General features: G+C 44.0%; 1 protein-coding gene across 5 annotated transcripts in view; it reads right to left on the bottom strand.

Moving 5' to 3' along the window:
* Positions 1 to 23,958, bottom strand: part of IQCA1 (IQ motif containing with AAA domain 1) — a 184,209-nt gene that overhangs the window by 130,677 nt on the left and 29,574 nt on the right. For all 5 annotated transcript variants that reach the window (XR_011255947.1, XM_069584679.1, XM_069584688.1 and 2 more), the window contains one exon: positions 3,499 to 3,704. Coding sequence is in view for 4 of the 5 variants with exons in the window: in XM_069584679.1 (XP_069440780.1) it covers positions 3,499 to 3,704 (206 nt within the window). In the remaining variant the exon portion in view is untranslated. The remainder of the gene's footprint in view (positions 1 to 3,498; positions 3,705 to 23,958) is intronic.

Genomic DNA, 23,958 nt, shown 5'->3' with positions numbered 1-23,958 from the left:
CCCCAGTGGTAGCCATGCTAACAAAGTTTCTAGTGAACCCTTTCAAAAAATTTCCATGCATACACAAACACATATTTTTAAATCCATGTATGAATATATCTTTGTATATGTGGGTATAGATTATATATATTTTAGCTTATTTGGGGTTATAATTGTACACAGTGCTTTCATTTGGTTATGTCACCTTTTAAACTGGATTTTAAAAGTTTATATAAAAGTAAAGAGGGCTTCCCTAGTGGTTTAGAATGGTTAAGTGGTTTTTATATATTATATATATATATATATATATATATATTTATATATTTTAGCTTATTTGGAGTTATAACTGTACAAAGTGCTTTTCAATTTTGTTATGTTACCTTTTAAACTGGATTTTAAAAGTTTATATAAAAGTAAAGAGGGCGTCCCTGGTGGTTAAGAATGGTTATGTGGTTAAGACTCTCCCTGCCAATGCGGGACCACTGGTTCAATCCTTGGTCCAGGAGTCAAAAAGAAATGAACAAATAAGAATCTTTTTTTAAAAAGTAAAGAATTATTTCATCTGCAGGAAATGTATTTGCGCACATCTGTTCTCTGAAGTCCTCAGAAAAGAGAAAAAAGTTCCTGATAAGGAAAGTTCACGAACAGAGGGCAGATCATCTTCGTTAACTATGAAAAGGAAGGTTTCAGTTATAAACCAAGATGATTTAAACAGAAGGCAATTCTTTTGAAAGAGCTGCCTTTCTACCTAAATTTCCATGATTGCAGAAAACCATCCCGAGTGCATTTCCTCCAGACACAGTTAGGTAATCAGATAAGAACAGAAAACCTCGGCCCTGCCGGTCTGCACAGGCCACTGCTTGGAGGGGAAACCTGATCACCACCGTCCCTTCTCTGCAGTGGGCACCGTCCTCACGGGCCGTCCACTGCTTCAAGGGAGGGGCCCAGGGATGAGCAGCTGGCTACAACTCAGCGGGAGTAATTACGGCCTGCCTCTGGGGCTAAGTCACTCATCTCTCAACAACCCCACGAAACGGGTCTGAGTCTTGCCCACGTGTCACAGGTGAGGAGACGGACGGCACGGAGAGGCTGAGCCACTTCCAAGGCTGCACAGCTGTCCTCAGGCTCTGGTGTGTGTGCTCACGCAGACCGCCTGCAGGAGGAACAGGGAGGGCGCCAGCAGAGCCCAACGGGGAGACAGAAAGGAATCGCAGGGCGGCCCTGAGCGGGGGTGTCATTAAGGGGTTGAAGCTGAACAATACGCTGGGGGTCCAGGCCAAGGGGGAAGAGAAGGCAGAGGCGTGAGGACACCACCGGGACCTTGGGCCCCAACCTCCAAAGTCTCAGACCAGGAGGGGATGAGTGCTGAGACCTGGGCAGAGACCACAGAGTGCCTGGAGAGCATCACAGACCGCCTGGGCGAAGCGAGGTGTCTTCCTGTGCGTGCGGCACGCAAGGGGGTTGGATGGAGCCAGGAGCAGGGGACCTGCTGGTGAGAGCCCACTGGTCTCCGGAGGCCTGAGCATGGCACCCCAGGTGTTCCTGGGGAACATGGGGCTTGGGAAGGACTCAGCATCCCAGCGGTATGAGGCCTGTTCAGGAGACGAGAGGCCGGAACTGCAGCTGCCCAGGGACTCGCCCCGGCTCCCAGCTGGTGCTACGAGGATTGGTGACTTTGCTCTGCAGTCAGATGCCATGAGGGGACATTCATGATGGGGAGGCATCTGAAGTATATCTGACTGCAGATATACTCAAAGTACATAGTTAACCTTAAAGAGACTATTTTAAACCAGAAGAGACTGCTACCTGTTAAGCTTTCCCTATACTGAAAGCGGGGGTTTAGTGGAGGGCAGTGGTGGGGCAATCTGAGGACAAGTGATTAGAATACTTAGTTTCGGTATTTGAGTAACAGAAAGACATGCTATTTTTAAAAATGAGACACTAACATCTTTGCTGGTAACTATATCTTTTCTTTGACATATTTGCTAACAGCTTTATGGATGTATACTTAATATGTAATAAACTGTTCACGTTCATGGGGTTCTAGCAGTAGGGAATACTGGAGAGGTTTGCCGTTCGCTTCTCCAGTGGGCCTCACTTTTTCAGAACTCTCCACCATGACCTGTTCGTCTTGGGCAGCCCTGTATGGCATGGCTCACAGCTTTATTGAGCTGCACAAGCCCCTTTGCCATGAGAAAGAAGAAGAGGGTGGCAGAGGATGAGATGGTTGGACACCATCACCGACTCAATGGACATGAGTTTGAGCAAACTCCAGGAGGTAGTGAAGGACAGAGGAGCCTGGTGTGCTGCAGTCCACAGGGCTGCAATGAGCTGGACATGACTGAGCAATGGAGCACACACAAGTGTTCATATTTAAATGTAAAATTTGATAAGTTTGAGATACCTATCTCAAACCTACCTATCTATGAATATTTTATGTCTCCACGAAACCATCACCACAATGAAGAGTGAGGAGGAAGCTGATAAAAGAGAACCCATTTTGCTATAAAATATCCCTGAAAACACATATAAAAACTCACAAAAGTAATCAATTTTGAATTTTAAGAAATCATAAATATTTTAAAGCTCTATTTATATAATAAAAGATGAGCTCCCCAATCAAAACCATGTGACTCTGATATCAAACATTCCGAAAGAATCTCTGTTATAAAATTTAAGGATTATTGAGGAGATACTGTGTTAAGATCCCATACAGAGTTAACCCAAGAGAAGCTTACCGACTGTTCAGGTTTTTCTGAATCACTGTAAAGCAACTGATGTATGTCAGACACCTGTTGCTGCGTGGTAAATCACCCCAACAGTCAGTGACTGAAATGACACACGTTACTGTGGCAGGGGAACCAGGTGTGGCTTAAGCAGAATACCCGTGTCTCAGGGTCTCTGCCCCTTCGAGGCTGCAGTCAGTGCTGGCTGGTGCCGCAGCCTCTCTGGAAGGCTCGCCCAGGGAAGAAGGCCCTGAGTTCACACACATGATTCTGGACCGGACTCTGCTCTTCTCAGGCTGGAAGGAGGCCCTAGGCTCCTTGCTGGCTGTTGCCAGGAACCTCTGTCAGCTCCTTCCAAGTGGGCCCTTCTGCTGGGCAGCACCTGACCGCTCTCAGAGTCAGAGGGAGAAAGCAAGTGAGGGACCGGGAGGCAAGCAAGATGTCAAGTTCGCTGTCGCTTTTGCTGCATTCTTTCCTTTAGAACTGAAGTTCTAGGTCTGCATCACACGCAAGGAGGGGAGGGCATCAGCGAGGGAAGAGGCGGGGTCAGCAGAGGCCATCCGCCTACCACAGGGATTCATTGTTGTTCAGTGGCTCAGTCGTGCCCAACTCTGTGACCCCATGGACTCTGGCACACCAGGCTTCCCTGCCCTTCAACTCTTAGCCTTTCTACTTTTCTAAAATGAAGCCAGAAAAGCACATGAATCTACATCAGGATATTTCTATGCTTAAAAATATCCCAGGACATCACCCGCCACAGAAGAGACTGTCAGGACAGACGCCCTGCGCTCACCTGCATTCGATGAACCAATGACGGATCTGATCCTGAAGGTTCTCCTTGATGTCGGGACCCTCTGTGAGTTTCAGGTCATCCTTGATTGTGACTAAGGCATCTCTGTATTCCTCTTCGTGCTTTATCTGCACCTTATTCCTCAGGTGGGACAGCCTGTCAGCCTGGATCACTGCAGCACTGACTTCATTAAACAAAGGAGGTGGATTCTGAAAATACAGGCCAAAAGGTTTGAGATCATGAAGGTTATAGTGCTGGTGAAAAACATCAGACACTCGTGAAACATGTCAGTATCTTCAATAGTGTCTTACCCAGGGCCCTTAAGAAGTACAGACAGAATGAAAGAATCAGATCTGGCAGGAGAACTTGAAGGAGGGATTCGCCACGGTGGGGAGGCAGGATCAGATCACTTCGTACATTTTCGAGAAACTGGCTGGGGGTGGGGGTAGGTAGCTTAAAAAACGCATACTTGGTAAATCGTTCAAAATCTTTCAAGTTACAGAAAGTAAAGCTTTTCTAAATCTTCTTGGTTAGGGGGAGAGAAAAGAATATAGAGTAAGAAAGCAAGAACCGATGGAAAGAGTTTGGGTGTTCTGATTTCAAGAGAAAAACGCTACCAGGATTTCCCTGGTGGTCCATTGGATAAGAATCCACCTGCCACTGCAAGGGACGTGGGTTCAATCCCTGGTCCGGGAAGACTCCACATGCTGCAGAATGTCTAAGCTCGTGTGCCGCAACTACTGAAGCCCTCACACCCCAGAGCCCGTGCTCCACACAACAGAAGCCATCACACCGAGAAGCCTGTGCACCACGAGACAGCAGCCCCTGCTCCAACTAGAGAAAAGCAACAAAGACCCACAGCACAGCCAGAAGTAAACACACAAAATTACAAAAAGAATAAATCATGTCGACAACACAAGCTACCAATACTAAAAACGCATTGATTCATAATATTTTGTGCTGGATTTTATTGTCTTCTCTGCTCTTGATGTTATTAGGTCTGTCTTGTCTGGATGATGAAATACCGTACAATGCTGTACTTCTGTGCGGATCTTCCCATGTTCATTCAGGTTAGCAGCTTGAAGTCGGCTACGGGAATATTTACACCATCAGTCAGTTCAGTTCAGTACAGTCGCTCAGTCGTGTCCGACTCTTTGCAATCCCATGAATCGCAGCATGCCAGACCTCCCTGTCTATCACCAACTCCCAGAGTTCATTCAAGACTCACGTCCATCGAGTCGGTGATGCCATCCAGCCATCTCATCCTCTGTCGTCCCCTTCTCCTCCTGCCCCCAGTCCCTCCCAGCATCAGAGTCTTTTCCAATGAGTCAACTCTTCCCATGAGGTGGCCAAAGTACTGGAGTTTCTGCTTTAGCATCAGCCCTTCCAAAGAAATCCCAGAGCTGATCTCCTTGCAGTCCAAGGGACTCTCAAGAGTCTTCTCCAACACCACAGTTCAAATACATCAATTCTTCGGTGCTCAGCTTTCTTCACAGTCCAACTCTCACATCCATACATGACCACCGGAAAAACCATAGCCTTGACTAGATGGACCTTTGTTGGCAAAGTAATGTCTCTGCTTTTGAATATGCTATCTAGGTTGGTCATAACTTTTCTTTCAAGGAGGAAGCGTCTTTTAATTTCATGGCTGCAGTCACCATCTGCAGTGATTTTGGAGCCCCGAAAAATGAAGTCTAGAAATGAGCAAATACGACAGATGAAGGCTTGAGTTACTGCTTTGTTCTGACTGTGCAGACTTATGAAAGTGGCAGGGAAAATAAAAGTGCACATAACAGTGAGTCATGTCTGTATCAGAAACTATCATCTGATTCAGCAAAGGAGTCCTTGACTTAAAAAAACGTTGAATGAGTGACATCCCGCCATAGATTTTCCTGTTTCACTTTCATCTTCCTCATTAACACAAAGAAAAATATCAGTCGACATTCACACTGAAACGACGCTCATTCGTCAACTGCAACCACAGGCTGACAACAGATACACGGGTTTAGTAAAAATCAAGGAAGGTGCTCTGAGAGAATCCACAGCTACTTTGAATGTGCAAGGAAGAGAAGTGCATATTTCACAATTGTTTGCAAATTGCATGTACATATCCTATATCAATGACATGGTGATAAACACAGGTCTGAATACATACGCATGTGTTTCTTTCCAGAGAGTCATGGTTAAGCATTATGCAGGAGATGTGGGTTCACTTCCTGGGTCGGGAAGATCTCCTGGAGGAGGAAATGCAACCCACTCCAGTATTCTTTCCTGGAAAATTCCATGGACAGAGGAGCCTGGCGGGCTACAGTCCCTGGGGTCGCAAAGTTGGGCATGACTGGGCACACAGAGCGTAGAGCCTGGGGCCTGGGCACATCCGAGATCAGAACTCAGTTGTCTGTGACTCCTTGGTCATCTGCATACCCCTCCACTGCCCACCTCTGTGGGCCTTTCTTCCCAAAGAGGCTCTTTGGGATGGGATAGTTAAAGTGCCCTCGGAATCTAGGGCAAAGCTTCTTGTTGTTTAGTGGCTAAGTCCTGTCCGGCTCTCTTGTGACCCCATGGACTGTAGCCCGCCCGGCTCCTCTGTACATGGGATTACCCTGGTCAGAATACTGGAGTGGGTTGCCATTTCCCTCTCCAAAGGCTAAGCTAACCAACCTCAAAAGATTTTTTTGCCAAATCAGAAGCATAAACGAATCTTCTTCTTCCTGGAAAAGTGAAGAAGATAAGCCAAGGGTCTGAAGAGGAGTGCGAACGTGGACTGTGGGTAGAGGAGATGGGGTGGGTATGGGGAGAAAGAGCTAGCACGTCTGATAATGTTCACACAGACCAGCAGTTCTCAACCTGGTTTGTGCCTCAGTACCTTTGTCAGTCTGGGGAAGTCTACGGATTTCCTCTCAAAATAACGTTTTCAAATGCAGGCTTCCCTGGTGGCTCAGTTGGTAAAGAATCTGCCTGCAGTGCAGTAGACCTAGGTTCGACCTCTGAGTAGGGAAGATCCCCTAGAGAAGGAATGGCGACCCACTCCAGTATTCCTGCCTGGGAAATCCCATGGACAGAGGAGCCTGGCGGGCTATAGCCCGTGGGGTCACAAAGAGTCGGACATGACTCAGCAGCCAAACCATCACCAAAGATAAAATGCACAGATTTATATGGGAAACCAATTACACTGACACATAGCTCTACCTGGTAATGATTAGGCTGGGATTATGGATGATTGAGAAAAAGGCCACAGAGATAAAGTGCCATTTTCATCACATCGTATCAAGGGTGCACACTGTCAGCAAGACTTATGGCTGATGATGTTTTTCTGGGTCACTGACTTAGACTTCACACTGCCCTCTTTGGAAGAAAGTCATTAAGTGCACCCCCAGTTAAAAAGCGAAAAGTTAAGTTCCTCTCCTTGAGGATAAGCTTCTAAAATTACTTGGGATCACGCAGCTTAGATGATTTATCTGTTTGCTCACATTTGTTAATTTAGTTGATCTTGTATTTATATCCGTATGGCCTCATGGATATTCATTTTCCACTTCGGGTTATAATCCAGTACTACTTTACTGTTTTCTTTTCAAATTGTCCCAGTTTTGATCACTGCGAGCTCTTCCAGTTGGCTCCTGTGTCACTTTGAAAAACTTCCATCATTATATGCATGTGTTTCTGTGGTTTTAAAAAATATGTTCACTTTACATATACCTAATTATTAAAACTTCAGTAATTGTCTCCCCAAGAGTATCATACCCCCAAATCCAAAACAACAGGGAAAGATTAGTTGCTTCAATAAATGGTGTTGGGAAACATGAAGGAGAATGAAACTGAGCCCTGATCTCACACTATATACAAACATCAACTCAAAATGGATTAAAGACTTAAACATAAAACATGAAGCCAGAAAACAACTCAAGAAATAAAGAAGAGGCTTCTTGACAGTTGTCTTAGCAATAATTTTTTGGGGTATGACACCAAAAACACGGGCAACAAAAGCAAAACTAGACAAGTCGAACTATACCAAACTAAGAAGTTTCTGCACAGCAAGGAAACAAGAAACAAAATAAAAACGCAACCTACAGGAAGGGAGCAAATATTTACAAACCACATATCCAATCAGGAGTGTGGAAAAAATATAAAGAACACATGCAACTTAAAAACAGCCTGGACAGGCAAGGAACTGAGAGACAATTTTTGCCAAACAAGACCCACAAATGGCCAACAGGCATATGAAAATGTGTCAACATCACTGATCATCAGGAAAATGCAAACTGAAACCACAAGAGACAGCACCTCACATCTGTTAGAATGGCTACTATCAAGTAGAGAAAAGACGGGAAACTGGAACCTTTGTGCACTGTCGATGGGAATGTAAATCGGTGCAGCCACTCTGGAGGTTCCTCAAAAAATTAAAAACAGAACTACTGTATGACCTGGCAGTCCTACTTCTGTGTATGTATTCCTATGGATGTGAGAGTTGGACCGTGAAGAAGGCTGAGCGCCGAAGAATTGATGCTTTTGAACTGTGGTGTTGGAGAAGACTCTTGAGAGTCCCTTGGACTGCAAGGAGATCCAACCAGTCCATTCTAAAGGAAATCAGCCCTGGGTGTTCATTGGAAGGAATGATGCTAACGCTGAAACTCCAATACTTTCGCCACCTGGTGTGAGGAGCTGACTCATTGGGAAAGACCCTGATGCTGGGAAAGATTGAGGGCAGGAGGAGAAGAGGACAACAGAGGCTGAGATGGTTGAATGGCATCACTGATTCGATGGACATGAGTTTGGGGGAACTCCGGGAGTTGGTGATGGACAGGGAGGCCTGGCGTGCTGCAGTCCATGGGGTCGCAAAGAGTCGGACACGACTGAGCGACTGAACTGAACTGAATTCAAAGGAAATGACCTAAAGAGATATCTACACCCCATGTTCACTGCAGCCTTATTCACAATAGTCAAGATATGGCTACAAGCGAAAGCCAGGGCCCAGTTTAGATCTGAAACTCCCTAGCCTTTTGTTCTAAGTCTTTTTTGCTGTCGTTGTCTATGTTTTCGGTTACTGCTCCTTTACAATCTCCTTCCTCTGCTCCCTTCTTTTTCTCAAGAGCTCCCGCAATTTTCTTTACACACGTCCCTTACCCATCACTTTGTCATTTGGCTACTTTTTAGGAGATTTCCTTAACTGTTTCTTTCAACTTTACTTTTTGAAATTTCCGTTATTATATTTTAACTTGTCAACAGCACCGTCCTGTTTTCTGGTTCCCCATTGGTGGGGGGAATGGTACTTTAATTCCTGGATTCAATAATCTGTTTTTGTTTCTCTAAGGTTATTACTTTCAGAATTTCATTCTTCATTTTTATTCTCTTCCTCTTTCTCCTTCCAATTTCTTTTCTGCTGCATCTCTGTCTCTCCTAAGTGACTGGCAACTCTTTGGTGCTCACCCTTATTTAGGAGGAGGCTCCCAGACCTGTTTGGAAGCTGTGTAGGGTGGCTGCTGACTGCTGGGGTCAGAGCTGTTTTCTAGGAGGTATCTGAAGATGGACTTCCCTGATAGCTCTGATGGTGAAGAATCTGCCTGCAAAGTGGGAGACCAGAGTTCAATCCCTGGGTCAGGAAGACCCCCTGGAGAAGGGAATGACAACCTACTCCAGTATTCTTCCCTGAAGAATCCCATGGAGAGAGGAGTCTGGGGGTATCTGAATATTTGTTGAGGTATCTGAATATCAGTATCCAAATGTGTTGGAGCTGGTCAGTTTCTACAGATAGAACTCCTCCCACATGCTCCGGATGCAGTAGAAGCATGGCTGCCCGAGCCCAGCAGAGGGAGGGAGCTGTGGGTCTCACTGCCGTGAACACAGAATTTCTCTTAATCTGCCCTCTCAGAACAGGATCTCAGTTCGCTCCTCACTGGGCAGAAAGAAGAAAACACATGCGCTTACTCTACCAAGTTAACCCAAAATCACTAATACATTTGAGTTAGATCGGATAGACAGAGTGCCTGAAGAACTATGGACGGAGGTTTGTAACATTGTATAGGAGGCAGTGATCAAAACCATCCCCAAGAAAAAGAAATGCAAAAAGGCAAAATGGCTGTCTTAGGAGGCTTTACAAAAAGCTGAAAAAAAGGAGATGCAAAAGGCGAAGGAGAAAAGGAAAAATATACCCATCCAAATGCAGAGTTCCAAAGAATAGCAAGGAGAGATATGAAAGCCTTCCTAAGTGAACAATCCAAAGAAATACAGGAAAACAATATATTGGGAAAGACTGGAGATCTCTTTGAGAATATTAGAGATACCAAGGGAAGATTTCATGCAAAGATGGGCTCAATAAAAGACAGAAATGGTATAGACCTAACAGAAGCAGTAGATATTAAGAAGAGATGCCAAGAATACACAGAAAAACTGTACAAAACAGATCGTCATGAGCCGGATAACAAGGATGGTGTGGTCACTCACCTACAGCCAGACATCCTACAGTATGAAGTCAAGTGGGCCTTAGGAAGCATCACTATGAACAAAGCTAGTAGAGGTGATGGAATTCCAGTTGAGCTACTTCAAATCCTCAAAGATGATGCTGTGAAAGTGCTGCACTCAATATGCCAGCAAATTTGGAAAATTCAGCAGTGGCCAAGGGATTGGAAAAGGTCAGTTTTCATTCCAATCCCAAAGAAAGGCAATGGCAAAGAATGCTCAAGCTATTGCACAGTTGCACTCATCTCACACGCTAGTAAAATAATGCTCAAAATTCTCCAAGCCAGGCTTCAACAGTAAGTGGACCAAAAACTTCCAGATGTTCAAGCTGGATTTAGAAAAGGCAGAGGAATCCAAGATCATATTGCCAAAATCTGTTGGATCACAGAAAAAGCAACAGAATTCCAGAAAAACATCTACTTTTGCTTCACTAACTATGCTAAAGCCTTTAACTGTGTGGATCAAAACAAACTGGAAAATCACAGCAAACTGGAAGAGATGGAAAATACCAGACCACTTTATGTGCTTCCTAAGAAACCTGTGTGCAGGTCAAGAAGCAACAGTTAGAACTGGGCAGGGAACAACAGACTGTATCAAAACTGGGAAAAGAGTATGTCAAGGCTGTATATTGTCACCCTGCTTATTTAACTAATATTCAGAGTACATCATGCGAAATGCCAGGCTGGATGAAGCACAAGCTGGAATCCAGATTGCCGTAGACGAATAAGCTCAGATACGCAGATGACACCACCCTTATGGCAGAGACAGAAGAGAGCTAAAGACCCTATTGATGAAGGCAAAAGAGGAGAGTGAAAAAGCTGGCTTAAAAGTCAACATTCAAAAAAGGAAGATCATAGCATCTGGTCCTAACACTTAATGGCAAATAGATGGGGAAACAATGGAAACAGTGACAGACTTTATTCTCTTGGGCTCCAAAATCACTGGGGATGGCGACTGCAGCCATGATATTAAAAGACACTTGCTCTTTGGAAGAAAAGCTATGACAAACCTAGACAGCATATTAAAAGTAGAGACATTACTTTGACAACAAAAGTCCTTCTAGTCAAAGCTATGGTTTTTCGAGTAGTCATATACAGATGTGAGAGCCGGACCATAAAGAAAACTGAGTATTGAAGAACTGATGCTTTTGAATTGTGGTGTTGGAGAAAACTCTTGAGTTCCTTGGACTGCAAGGAGATCAAACCAGTCAGTCACGAACTTCCATGGTGATTTCTAAAAGAAATCAACCCTGAATACTCACTGGAAGGACTGATGCTGAAGTTTAAGCTCCAATACTTTAGCCACCTGATTCAAAGAGCTGACTCACTGAAAAGACCCTGACGCTGGGAAAGACTGAAGGCAGGAGAAGGGGACAACAGAGGACGAGATGGTTGGATGGCATCACTGGCTCAATAGACATGAGTTTGAGCAAGCTCCGGGAGATGGTGAAGAACAGGGAAGCCAGGTGTGCTGCAGTCCACGGGGTCGCAAAGAGTCGGACATGACTGAGCAACTGGACAACACTGATACATCTCTTATGTTCCTTTGTTTTAAACTTTTCAGCATCAGTTTGTTTGAAGTTTCTCCCTTTCAACAGCATATAACTGGGTATTAAAATTCAATCTGAGAATGACAGAAAAGAGGATCTTTATTCATTTAGATAAGTAAAATATTTGGAGCTAATTCTGCCATCTTATACTTTTTAACACAATTTCTTGTTTTCCCTTTCCTGTCTTTTGATGGCTCAGACAGTAAAGAATTTGCCTGCAGGAGACCCAGGTTCAATCCCTCAGTCAGGAAGACACCGTGGAGAAGGGAATGGCAACCTACTCCAGCATTCTTGCCTGGAGAATTCCATGGACAGAGGAGCCTGGTGGGCTACAGTCCACGGGGTCTCAAAGAGTCAGACGTGACTGAGTGACTAACAAACACCTTTTGCTGGGTTTATGCAGTTAGCTTTGTTCATTCTTGCCATGTAGTGGTTAATAAATTGTACATCTTATTTTTCATCTTCTGCCAGTTATTCTGAAGTTTTTAAAACACAATAATCATCACCTGTATTTCTATCTATGTCTAGAATTCATTAGTATCTCTACCATTTCTTTAAGCAAGTCTAGGAGCTCTGCACGTGTTCACTTTCATTCCCCCAGACTTCTATTCTATAATCACAGATTGTGACTAATATTAAAAATTAGTAACCATTTAGATTTAACCACTGTTTTGGTTTCTCTATTTACTCTTCATTCTCTTATTCACTTTTCATTTTGTTGAAGCATGTCCTTGAGCGTAACTTCCAGAATGTATATAGTCAGCCATAAATATTCTAAGTACTTGCATTTCTAAAATGTCTTCATTTGGTCCCTCCCCCTCAAATGGCAGTTTACTAGCAACCTTGGAGAATACTTCTAACAGGCAGAGCTGCCAGAAACTAGTTTGTTGGGACTTTAATGACTGCTGCTTTGTAGATAAGCTTCTCTGCTCTTAGGATGCTTTACAGACTTTTGAAAGTTCATCACAATGAATCTAGGTGAGTACATTTCTTCATGTATCACATTCCCCACTTGGTGGGTCAATTCAATATAAAGAATTACTTCTTGGGACTTCGCTGGTGGTCCAGTGGTTAAAGACTCTGTGCTTCCAATGCACTGGCTGGATCTCTGGTAAGGAAACTAAGATGTTGCTTGCCACATGGCGTGGCCAAAATGAGTAAGTAAAATGAAGAGATGTTACTGGAAAAAAAAAGAATTTTGTCTTCCTCTCTGTAAATTTTCCTTCTGTTATTTCTTTATCTGTTTCTCCTGCAATAAATATTGCATAAATGGCAGACCACCGGTTTGATCTGAACTTTTCTCTTGTATTTTCCATCTCTTGTTTATTTGCTTGCATTGTGCTACCAAAGATTTACCGTTCACAATCAATTTGGCTTTCAGGTATGTCCATTTATTATACAGAATTATTTAGAATATTAGGAGGGTTATTATTGTTTTGCTTTTTGAGCATGCTTTTATCTTCCCAAAATTCTTTCTCATTTTATATTTGCTCCTTTCTTGTTTTTAGTAGCCACTTTTTTCAGGGTCACCGCCCTTATGGCAGAAAGCGAAGAACTAAGGAGCCTCTTGGGAGTGAAAAACTAAGATCATGGCATCTAGTCCCATTACTTCATGGCAAATACATGGGGAAACAGTGGAAACAGTGAGAGGCTTTATTTTTGGGGCTCCCAAATCACTGCAGATGGTGATTGCAGCCATGAAATGAAAAGACGCTTGCTCCTTGGAAGAAAAGTTATGACCAACCTAGATAGCATATTAAAAAGCAGAGACATTACTTTGTCAACAAAGGTCCATCTAGTCAAGGCTATGGTTTTTCCAGTGGCCATGTACCGATGTGAGAGTCGGACTATAAAGAAAGCTGAGTGCTGAAGAATTGATGCTTTTGAAGTGTGTTGGAGAAGACTCTTGAGAGTCCCTTGGACTGCAAGGAGATCCAACCAGTCCATGCTAAAGGAAATCAGTCCTGACTATTCATTGGAAGGACTGATGCTGAAGCTGAAACTCCAGTACTCTGGCGACCTGATGCAAAGAACTGACTCATTGGGAAAGACCCTGATGCTGGGAAAGATTGAAGGTGGGAGGAGAAGGGGATGACAGAGGATGAGATGGCTGGATGGCATCACTGACATGATGGACGTGAGTTTGAGTAAGCTCTGGGAGTTGGTGATGGACAGGGAAGCCTGGCGTGCTGCAGTCCATGGGGCTGCAAAGAGTGGGACATGACTGAGTGACTAAACTGAACTGAACTTGTTCAGGGAAATTATTTCAGATGGAATACATCCTCAGATATACTACTAAGTTCTTTTTTTCCACGTTCACATTTTTCCTCAAAATTGTGAAGAGCATTAAAAAAAGTATAGACTCCTAGTTCCACCCTGGTGGTGAGGTAGAAGCAAATAAATACTGTAGTTTGTTTAAAATCTTTGAGTGATTCTGATAATAATCAGGTTTGAGGAAAAACTAGTTGGCTCTAGAAAATGGTTTAGTCACTGAGAGCCCACAGGTCAAACCTGGCCCATTATTTTTGTGCATAAAGTTTTACTGGAATGCAGACATCCCCATTCATTTACACATTGTCTATCGTAGCTTTCACACTACAATGGCTACCCTGAATAGCGGGGACAGAGGCCATACGGCCTATAGAGTCTACAAGGATGATGATAAAGGGAAAGAAGAGGAAAGGGAGGGGGAGGAAGAGATGGAACAGGGGAAGGAAGAGGGGAAGGGGAGAGTTGAGGTGGGGAGGGGGAGGAAGGGGAACAGGCAGAGAAGGAGAGACGGAGGAGGGAGGAATACGACAGGAGTCACAGAGGAAGACACAGGATGACTTCCTGAGTTTCTGCTGTGCACGCTCACTGGACAGAAACAATGTTTTAGGCCTTACAGCAAGCCAGCCAGGCAGGTATTCTTACCATATAAAGAAATGGGAAAAAATAACAGCAAACAATGAAATGGAACTAGAGAGGCTAGTTAATGTTCCCTAATTCACACAGCAGGCAGATGGCAGAGGCAGCCACTGACCCCTAGCTTCTGTGATCCAAGGCCATGCTTGGGGGTTTGGGGATAGAATGCCTGGTTTATTTCTTGGCAGGGCCACTTGCTCCCTCTGTGATAGCTAACAAGGCACCGATTCTACTAAGGATGGGATGGCATTAGGCTTTGAGGAGTCCACGGAGCCCAAAGCCAGCCAAGGAGCCTGGCACCTGGTTGTGCTTTATTGTTACACCAGGGGTACCAACATCTCAGCGGGTGAAACCCAAGGATGTTAGGGGCTACCAGGACAGGGAGGCCTGGCGTGCTGCAGTCCATGGGGTCACAAAGAGTTGGACACGACTGAGCGACTGAACTGAACTGAACTGCACCAGGTAAAAAAAGTCCCAGGGATAAGAGAAAGACATGAAAGTCATTTCTAAATCTGTGAAACAAGTATATGGCAAAATTCAAGGTCTTATTTACAAAAGGCATCAGCAAAACTATACATTTAAATCAATTACGTGGAAAAAAGATGGTCTTAAAAGACTCATCTTAGGTCATGTGCTCAGATGCTCAGTCGTGTCTGACTCTTTGCGACCCCATGGACTGTTGCCCACCAGGCTCCTCTGTCCATGGGATTCTCCAGCCAAGAATACTGGAATGGGTTGCCACTTCCTCCTCAGGGGATCTTCAATCCTGACTCAGGGATTGAACCCAAGTCTCTTAGGTCTCCTGCACTGGCAGGTGGATTCTTTACCACTAATGCCAATATATATATTTAATATATATACAAAAGTAAATTCCAAGTAGATGAAATAATTAAATGTAGCAAGTATGCAGGTGCAAACACACACACACAATTCCCAAGAAATATTTATAAGCCCCAGGAGGCATTTCTCTACTTGAATTCACAATTGAGACACTGTTAGAATTCACTTAATGACATAAGGTCAGTTGAAAAAAACGAAAATCACACATATAATACTCAATAAAAATGTGCATTAGAATGTCTAACAAAATGAGCCTATTGTCTAAGTTGAGTATAATGAGAACATGAGAATGTACAACTTTTGACTAGGAAAAAACCCTAAAAGTACTTTCAAAGTGAATCTAGAATAAGAATTACAGAATCATTTTAAAAAACAACATTATAAAACCAGTGATCTGAATTTGCTTTAATATATAACTCAAAGTCATGATTTTGTGTCAAAATAAAGCGATAGGAATTCCCCTTATCTAATCATTGAGAGAAATAACCAATTCTTACATTTTTCAGGTAATGTTTTACATTCCTGGTATCATGAAATACAAGTTTATAATTCACAGAGATTTTTATCTGATCTCTCTTAAAGTCCATTGTTTTTATGAAGAAGTTCAAATGCCTCTCTGCTACAAAGGACCCAAATTTCTTTGTCTCTGATGAAAGTGTAGATTTGTTTTAAGGTCATGCGTCAATGTTATGATTCTTTACCAGTGACTCATATGACATTCCCCTCCTGCCCCCCACACGCTACACTGTTCTTACGGTAAATCATGGCAGATTTTTTCCATAGAGTCAACACATGCAAACTGTGTTTTAGCCAGGCCTTGCCCCCTTTGAATTCTTAAAAGTGAATTTATAAGGGATTTCTCTGGTGGTCCAGTGGTTATGAATCCACCGTCCAATGCAGGGGACACGGGTTTGATCCCTGGTCTGGGAAGATCCATCGTGCTGCAGGGTAACTAGGGTAACTAAGCCCCATGTGCCACAACTACTGGGCCTGAGAGAGGCAGCTACTGAGCCCGCGCACCCCAGAGCCCGCGTTCTGCAACAGGAGCGGCCACCGCAACGAGAAGACGCAGCCAGCAAACAGCCCGATCAGCAACGAACAAACCGCAGCCAAAAGTGAATAAATGAAAAAAAAAGTTTTTAATTGAATTAATGAGTAGGCGACTCTGACTGGTGTTCTCTCAACAGTGCTATACAAAGTGGTCAGCCAACTTTCTGACACATCCACGATCTACGATGAAACAGAAGTCTCCCTGCCCTCACCAGAGTTTTGTAATTGGCATGACACTGTCCCACACCTTCTTGCTCTACATCTCTTCACTGATGTTACATCCATCTTTAGAGACAGAAGTGAGGATCTGATTATCCCATTGAACAGATGGGGACACTGAGGTCCATCAGCTAATGACCACCCCCCCCCAAGCCATCATATATTAATGAATAAGCTGGCAATAACGTTTCTGGAGTCCTCTGGGTGTGTGTTTCCCCTATTACACCATGCTGGGCTGTTAATATGTGTGTACTCATGCATGTTTCTTGAGATAGACTTTCTCTGACAAAAACACATTTGGGGTCATTTGTAGTTTCTTTCTCTAGTTGCTTTTGAATTTAAAGGTTATAATATATTCAGGTCCTATGTTAATGAGTAGCTTTTCCTTTGGGCTAAAACATCTTTTCTTCTTTAGCAACTTTGGTCATATGGAACTCAAATTTGTTAACTTGCCACATAAACAGCAACTCATTTAAAAATAAATTACGAATATTAAAGGGAAATAGAGAACATGATAATATACTGTATATGGAAATACATCAGCTGTAGAATAATGCATCTTAATGAAGGCTTCCCATGTGAATAAACCATTATATTTACAAGCTTTCCATGGTTAATGACCCAGAACTGGTTAACGAAACCTACGTTTATAGCAAGGTCCTCCGTCAGCAAAAATATACATATTGATAATTGATGGTGCTGTAAAAATAGGACATAAGATGATGCTTCCTGGGTTTGTGGAGAAATAGGACTCTGTGGTCCATTAACTTAAAATGCTTATCTAATGTTTGATGGGCTTTGTCTTTAAAAATCCTTCTTCAAATTAGTAAGATAAAATGGACATTTGTCCAAATGACAATCTGGCCAATTTATCAGCCTTGCAAATAAGTGATTTAACGCTGGCAGCTTTCTTGAGCAGCTCATGGTGCTGGGGGTTTTGCTTCTCTTTCATGCCCTGTAGTCACGCGAGGCGCGGATGGAGAAGTGATGGGAAGGAAGAGGGTCCACCGTCCACTCCGCAAATGCCTGGCGTGTCAATGCAGAGGTTAATTAGTTTCAGTTGCCTCCTGGACACAGCCTGAGAGGGCATCATTAGGGAGCACTCAGAGCCACTCCATCAACCCATCGGCCACACCACACGCTTCTGGCTCTAATTTGCTCCTGGAATGCCTCATGCTGCGGAGTAAACTGCTCTTCAGTTGGTCTGTTTTAGGATCGTGTGTATGCGTGTGTGTGCCTGTGTATGTGTGTTCCCCAGTTTACAAAAATAAGCCCTTTGTTTCAGCATTTCATTTCAGAGTAACACATCTACATTTATCTACCTGTGTTTATAGAAACACACTTACTCAGAAAGACGAACCCAGCAAGAAGTGGAGTGAAGGCTGTGTGGAGAGTCAGAGCTGATGGCTTTGTTTTGCCCTCTGCTTATACTTTGCCTGACAAATCCCATGGACGGAGGAGCCTGGTGGGCTGCAGTCCATGGGGTCGCTAAGAGTTGGACAGGACTGAGCGACTTCACTTTCACTTTTCACTTTCATGTATTGGAGAAGGAAATGGCAACCCACTCCAGTGTTCTTGCCTGGAGAATCCCAGGGATGGGGGAGCCTGGTGGGCTGTCGTCTATGGGGTCGCACAGAGTCAGACACGACTGAAGCGACTTAGCAGCAGCAGCAGCTTATAATTTAGTTATGGTTAATCTTTATTTTTGCTGTTGTTTTTCAATCGCTCAGTCATGCATGACTTTGTGACCCCACGGACTGTAGCACACCAGGCTTCCCTGTCCTTCACTATCTTTCGGAATGTGCTCAAACTCGTGTCCATCGAGTCGGTGATGCCATCCAACCATCTCATCCTCCGTCATCCCCTTCTCCTCCTGCTTTCAATATTTCCCAGCACCAGGGTCTTTTCCAACAAGTTGGCTCTTTGCATCAGGTGACCAAAGTATCAGAGCTTTGGTTTCAGCATCAATCCTTCCAATGGATATTCAGGACTGATCTCCTTTAGGATTGACTGGTTTGACCTCCATGCCATAATTTCAGTGAGTGAAACACAATGAAAAATAAAGCAATTTCTACCCTGTTATATCTAATTTCTAAAATTTTTAGTAAAGTTTGATTAAGTGCAGTTGGGCTAGAACAGCACAGATGAGCCTGTTAGCTGATTAGCATAGTGGTGGGAGCTTAACTGGCTACTTTTGTGTCCTATCATCTTTAAAAATGTTTTAAAATAAACATTTCAACAGCTCTTACAGTTTTTGAGATGCTATTTTGACTGGTTTGCAAATATTCATTAATTTATTTCTAACAATAAATAAGCAGCCTAATATATGAATACCATTACTACCTTCATTTTATATATGCAGAAACTGAGGTACAGAGAGGTCAAGGAACTTGTCCCGAGTCACACAGCCAGCAAGTGGCAGACTGCGGTTTGACCTGAAGCGTGCACCTCTAGAGTCTCTGCTCTTAAACCTCTGTGCTCTGTTGTATCTCTTCACTGATGCATTTCTTCTGGCTTAAAATATTTTGTGTGACAATGGCTTTTTATGGGTACCATGGATCATACTTTGAAAACCTGCACGTTTGTAATTTTAATAGACATTGCTGAGCTGCCTGGTAAGAGACTGCAGGGTTGATTTCCCATGCCCAGCCCCCCGCCAGCAGTAAACAATGGCCTTTTATCCCAAATCTTGCCCACAATGGGATATTAACCAGTTTGATCATGGCTAACTTAAACAGATAAAAATGGCAACGGAATAAACATTTGGAATCATGAATGATGAATTTAAACCCACGACGATCAGCCATTTCAAAAACTAACAGGGAACACTTCACGTGTCAGACACTGTTTCAAACGCTTTATGGGCACTAGTGCCTTTAACTCACATCCAGGAGCTTGGTGCCAGCACGATCTGCACTTTGCACAGGTGGAAACTTAGGCCCCAAGAAGTCAAGTCGCCTCCCCAGGTCACACGGGAGTAAGTGGTGGAAACAGAACCTGAACCGGGGTAGGCTGGCCTTCCCTTCTCTTCTCCATTAGTGGACTCTGTAATGGGCCCAAATCTGAGATGAATAAAAGCAAATGTCCTGCCCTAGAAAACAGATAAAGACCCCTGGGATCAGGTGACAAAAGGGAGAGAATCCTCTACCTCACTGAGTTTCTGATGTCCTGGGGGCCTGCGGCAAGAATAAGCAGAGTAAGAATAACAACAAATAGTTTCAAGAAATAAACCCAAGCACATATGGCCAGTTAATCTACAACAAAGGCGGCACAAATATGCAATGGAGAAAAGACAGTCTACAACAGACGCTGGTAGGAATACTGGACAGCCACACGCAAAAGAGCGAAACTGGACCCCGGTCTCACTCCACATGCAAGAATAAAGAAAACATGGATTGTTGCTGTCGTTTAGTTGCTAAGACTCGTCTGACTCTTTCGTGACCCCATGAACTAGAGTCCACCAGGCTCCTCTGTCCGTGGGATTTCCCAGGCAAGAATACTGGTTAAAGTAAAGTGTTAGTTGCGCAGTTGTGCCTGACTCTTTGTGACCCCATGGACTGCAGCCCACCAGGCTCCTCTGTCCTTGAGATTTTCCAGGCAAGGATACTGACGTAGGTTGCCATTTCCTTCTCCAGGGGATCTTCCCAACCCAGGGATCGAACCCAGGTCGCCTGCATTGCAGGCAGATTCTTTACCAGCTGAGTCACAGGGAAAGCCCAAGAATACTGGAGTGGGTAGCCTTCTCTAGGAGATCTTTCCAACCCGAGAATCAAACTAGGATCTCCTGCACTGCAGGCAGATTCTTTACCAGCTGAGCTACAAGGGAAGGAGTGGGTTACTATTTCCTTCTCCAGGGGATCTTCCCAATCCAAGGACTGAACCTGAGTCTTCTGCATTGGCAGGCAGATTCTTTACCACTGAGGCACCAGGAAAGCCCCAAGAATAGACTGGAGACTTCAACGTAAGGCCTGAAACTATAAAATTCCTAGAAGAAAACATAGATGATAAACTCTTTAACATCAGTCTGAACAATATTATTTTGGACTTCTCTCTGCACTGAAGAATTGATGCTATTAAACTGTGGTGCTGGAGAAGACTCTTGAGAGTCCCCTGAACAGCAAGGAGGTCCAACCAGTCAGTCCTAAAGATAATCAACCCTGAATATTCATTGGAAGGACTGATGCTGAAGCTGAAGCTCCAATACTTTGACCACCTGATTCGAAGAGCCAACTCACTGGAAAAGACCCTGAAGCTGGGAAAGATTGAGGGTAAGAGGAGAAGGAGGTGACAGAGGATGAGATGATTGGTAGGCAATACTGACTCAATGGACATGAGTTTCAGCAAACTCCAGGAGATAGTGAAGAACAGGGAAACCTGGCATGCTGCAGTTCATGGGGCTGCGAAGAGCTGGACACGACGTAGTAACTGAACAACAACTAACTGTAAGTAAAGGCAACAAAAGCAAAATAAACAATGGAACCACATGCTTTTGCACAGTAAAGGAAATGATTAACAAAACTAAAGGGCTACCTACTGAACGGGAGATAGTATCTGCAAATTATATACCTGATAAAGGGTTAATATCCAAATTATATCAAGAACTTGACCAATCTAATGGCAAAGAACAAACAGCCTGATTGAAAAAAATGAGCAGATGACAAGAGGCATTTTTCCCAAGAAGACATACAGATGGCCAACAGAGACACATAAAAACATGCTCAACATCACTAATTGTCAGGGAAATCAAAATCAAAACCACAATGAGGTATCTCCTCAGACCTGTCTGACTGGTGATTAAAAAGACAAAAAAATAATAAATATTAGTGAGGATGTGGAGAAATGGGAATCCCAGTACAATGTTGGAATGTAAATTGGTGCAGCCTCTATGAAAAAGTAGGCAGATTTCTCAAAAAATTAAAAACAGAACCACCGTACAATCCAGCAATTTCATTTTGGGTACTGATCTGAAGAAAACAAAAACATTCAAAAAGATATATGTTCACTGAAGCATTATTTATAATAGCTGACATACAGAAGCAACCTAAGTGTCCACGCAATAGATAAACGAGTCCAGATGATGAATATATACAACATAAACGCACAGTGGAATATTCCTCAGCCATCGCAGAGAGGCGGACACGACTGAGTGACTGAACTGAACTGGACTGGACTGGTACACAAGAATGAAGTCTTGCAGTTTGTGGCAACAGGAAGGGACCTGGAGGGCAATATGCTAAGTGAAATAAGTTAGACAAAGAGAGACAAATAGCATATGATTTCATTTACATGTAGAACCTAAAAATCAAAACACATGAACATCAAAACAGAAACAGACTCCTTGTTAACAGAGGACAAAGTGGCCGTGGCCAGAGGGAAGAGGGATGGGGGTGAGAGAAATGGGCAAAAGGGACAGAGAGATACAAACTTCCAGTTATAAGACAGTAAGTCACAGGACTGAAATGTAAGGCCTAGGGAGTGTAGTCAATTACACTGTAAAATCTTTGTGGGGCGACCATGTCTAAATGTGTATAAATGTGAAATCACTATGACGCACACCTGAAAGTAATACAATCCTCGTGTCAACTACACTTCAGTAAAAAAAAAAGGAAAAAAACTACAGTTACCAGACTGTAAAATCCTATTTAACAGAAAATGGTGACTTTTTTTCCCCCAAAGCCTCCTGAGCTGGACTTCTAAGTCACAAGGTTATTCAGAGCGTCCTCCCCACACTCATCCCCCTGCTCAATCTGACAGCCTTCCATGCACGCCTCTGTCAGCATCACTGCTTTCCCTGCTTTGCAAATATCTTCCTGGACTAACACACACAGTACATGGTGGGCGATACCCACTGCCCCAGGGATCTCCTGAATTCTCCCTCTGCAGCTGCCTTAAGACTGGGACCCTGTGGGCTTTCCAAAGGCACTGCTTTTCCAGATCATACTCTTAACAGACTAATTTCAAGTTCATAAATCTGAATGAGACAGGCTGGGACCTGGGACCCTTTGCTGCAGCGCTTGCACCTGGACAAGTCTCCTCCAGCAACAAAACACAAAGCAACGAAAAGGGACTAAAAATAACTGTGGATGTACAGTTGCGGTCAATCACAGACAGCAAGATACAGAAAGACCAGACCCCCAACTGCCACTCTGAGGTGGTTGTTCAGTCGCTAAATCCTGTCTGACTCTTTTTGCAACCCCATGGACAGCAGCACACCAGGCTCCTCTGTCTATGTAATCCTCCAGGCAAGAACACTGGAGTGGCCATTGCCTTCTCCATTTCCATTCCCAACCCAGGGACCGAACCTCTGTCTCCTGCACTGCATCCCCTTTACCACTGTGGTGCTGGGGAAGACTCTTGAGAGGCCCATGGACTCCAACGATATCAAACCAGTCAATCCTAAAGGAGATCAGTCCTGAATATTCATTGGAAGGACTGATGCTGAAGCTCCAATACTTTGGCCACCTGATGTGAACAAGTGATTCATTGGAAAAGGCCCTGATGCTGGGAGAGACTGAAGGCAGGAGGAGAAAGGGATGACAGAGGATGAGATGGTTGGATGGCATCACAGACTCGATGGACATGAGTTTGAGCAAGCTCCAGAAGTTACTGATAGACAGGGAAGCCTGCTGTGCTGCGTCCATGGGGTCACAAAGAGTAGGGCACAACTGAACTGAACTGAACACCTGGGAAGCCTGATACTCTGAGGAGATGAGAGAGAGCAAAAGCAAGGTTCTGGGGGCATGTTTCCTGAACACACAACCATCTTAGGGGTTGGCAAACCACCTAGGCCACCCCTCCAGCCCGATCCCTGGACACACCCCTACCCTCATCCTGTATAAGGAACCAGCTCACACCCCCTACCCCCACCCTGGGAGTGAGCAAGGGAACCTGTTCCTTGTGTTTGCTCCCCTTGCTGCATCAGGGCCCCAAAAAAGCCTTGCCTGAACTTCTCCTCCTACCTTATCAATTTCTATCGATTAAGAAGGCCAAGAACTCAGATCTGTAACATGAACAGGACAAAGCAAGGGCCAAAAAAGTTTCTATTTTGAAATCAGTGGCATGTGTATGTTGTTAGGCAATGACTTATTTTGAAATATTGTTTTGTTACATAGAAAAGTCATCACGGGTCCTGACAGTCATCCTTTGCACAAAGTCATTCTGTCATTATAACAGTATGAGGTAATTCTCCAAGATGATAAACATCAGCCACCATTTCTTGAAGGCAACCTGTCCAGGCTGGGTCCGGAAGCCCTTCTAACAGCTCTGGGAAATAGGTGGCACCATCCTTTTTCTACAGAAGGAGAAACAGAGCCTCGGAGAGCAGGTGAGTGTGTGACTCAAAGTGTCTCCACTCCCGGCCCACATGGCCGAGGGCCCATCAAGATGCCTGTCTCTTCATCCATCTGGCTGAGCAACCCTTCAAAGCCTGCAGAGACATGCATCCATTT

This window comes from Ovis canadensis, chromosome 1 (assembly GCF_042477335.2).
Source record: "Ovis canadensis isolate MfBH-ARS-UI-01 breed Bighorn chromosome 1, ARS-UI_OviCan_v2, whole genome shotgun sequence".
Taxonomy (NCBI): domain Eukaryota; kingdom Metazoa; phylum Chordata; class Mammalia; order Artiodactyla; family Bovidae; genus Ovis; species Ovis canadensis.
The sequence above is the reverse complement of the archived record's forward strand: the minus strand, read 5'-3'. Positions and strand labels throughout refer to the sequence as shown.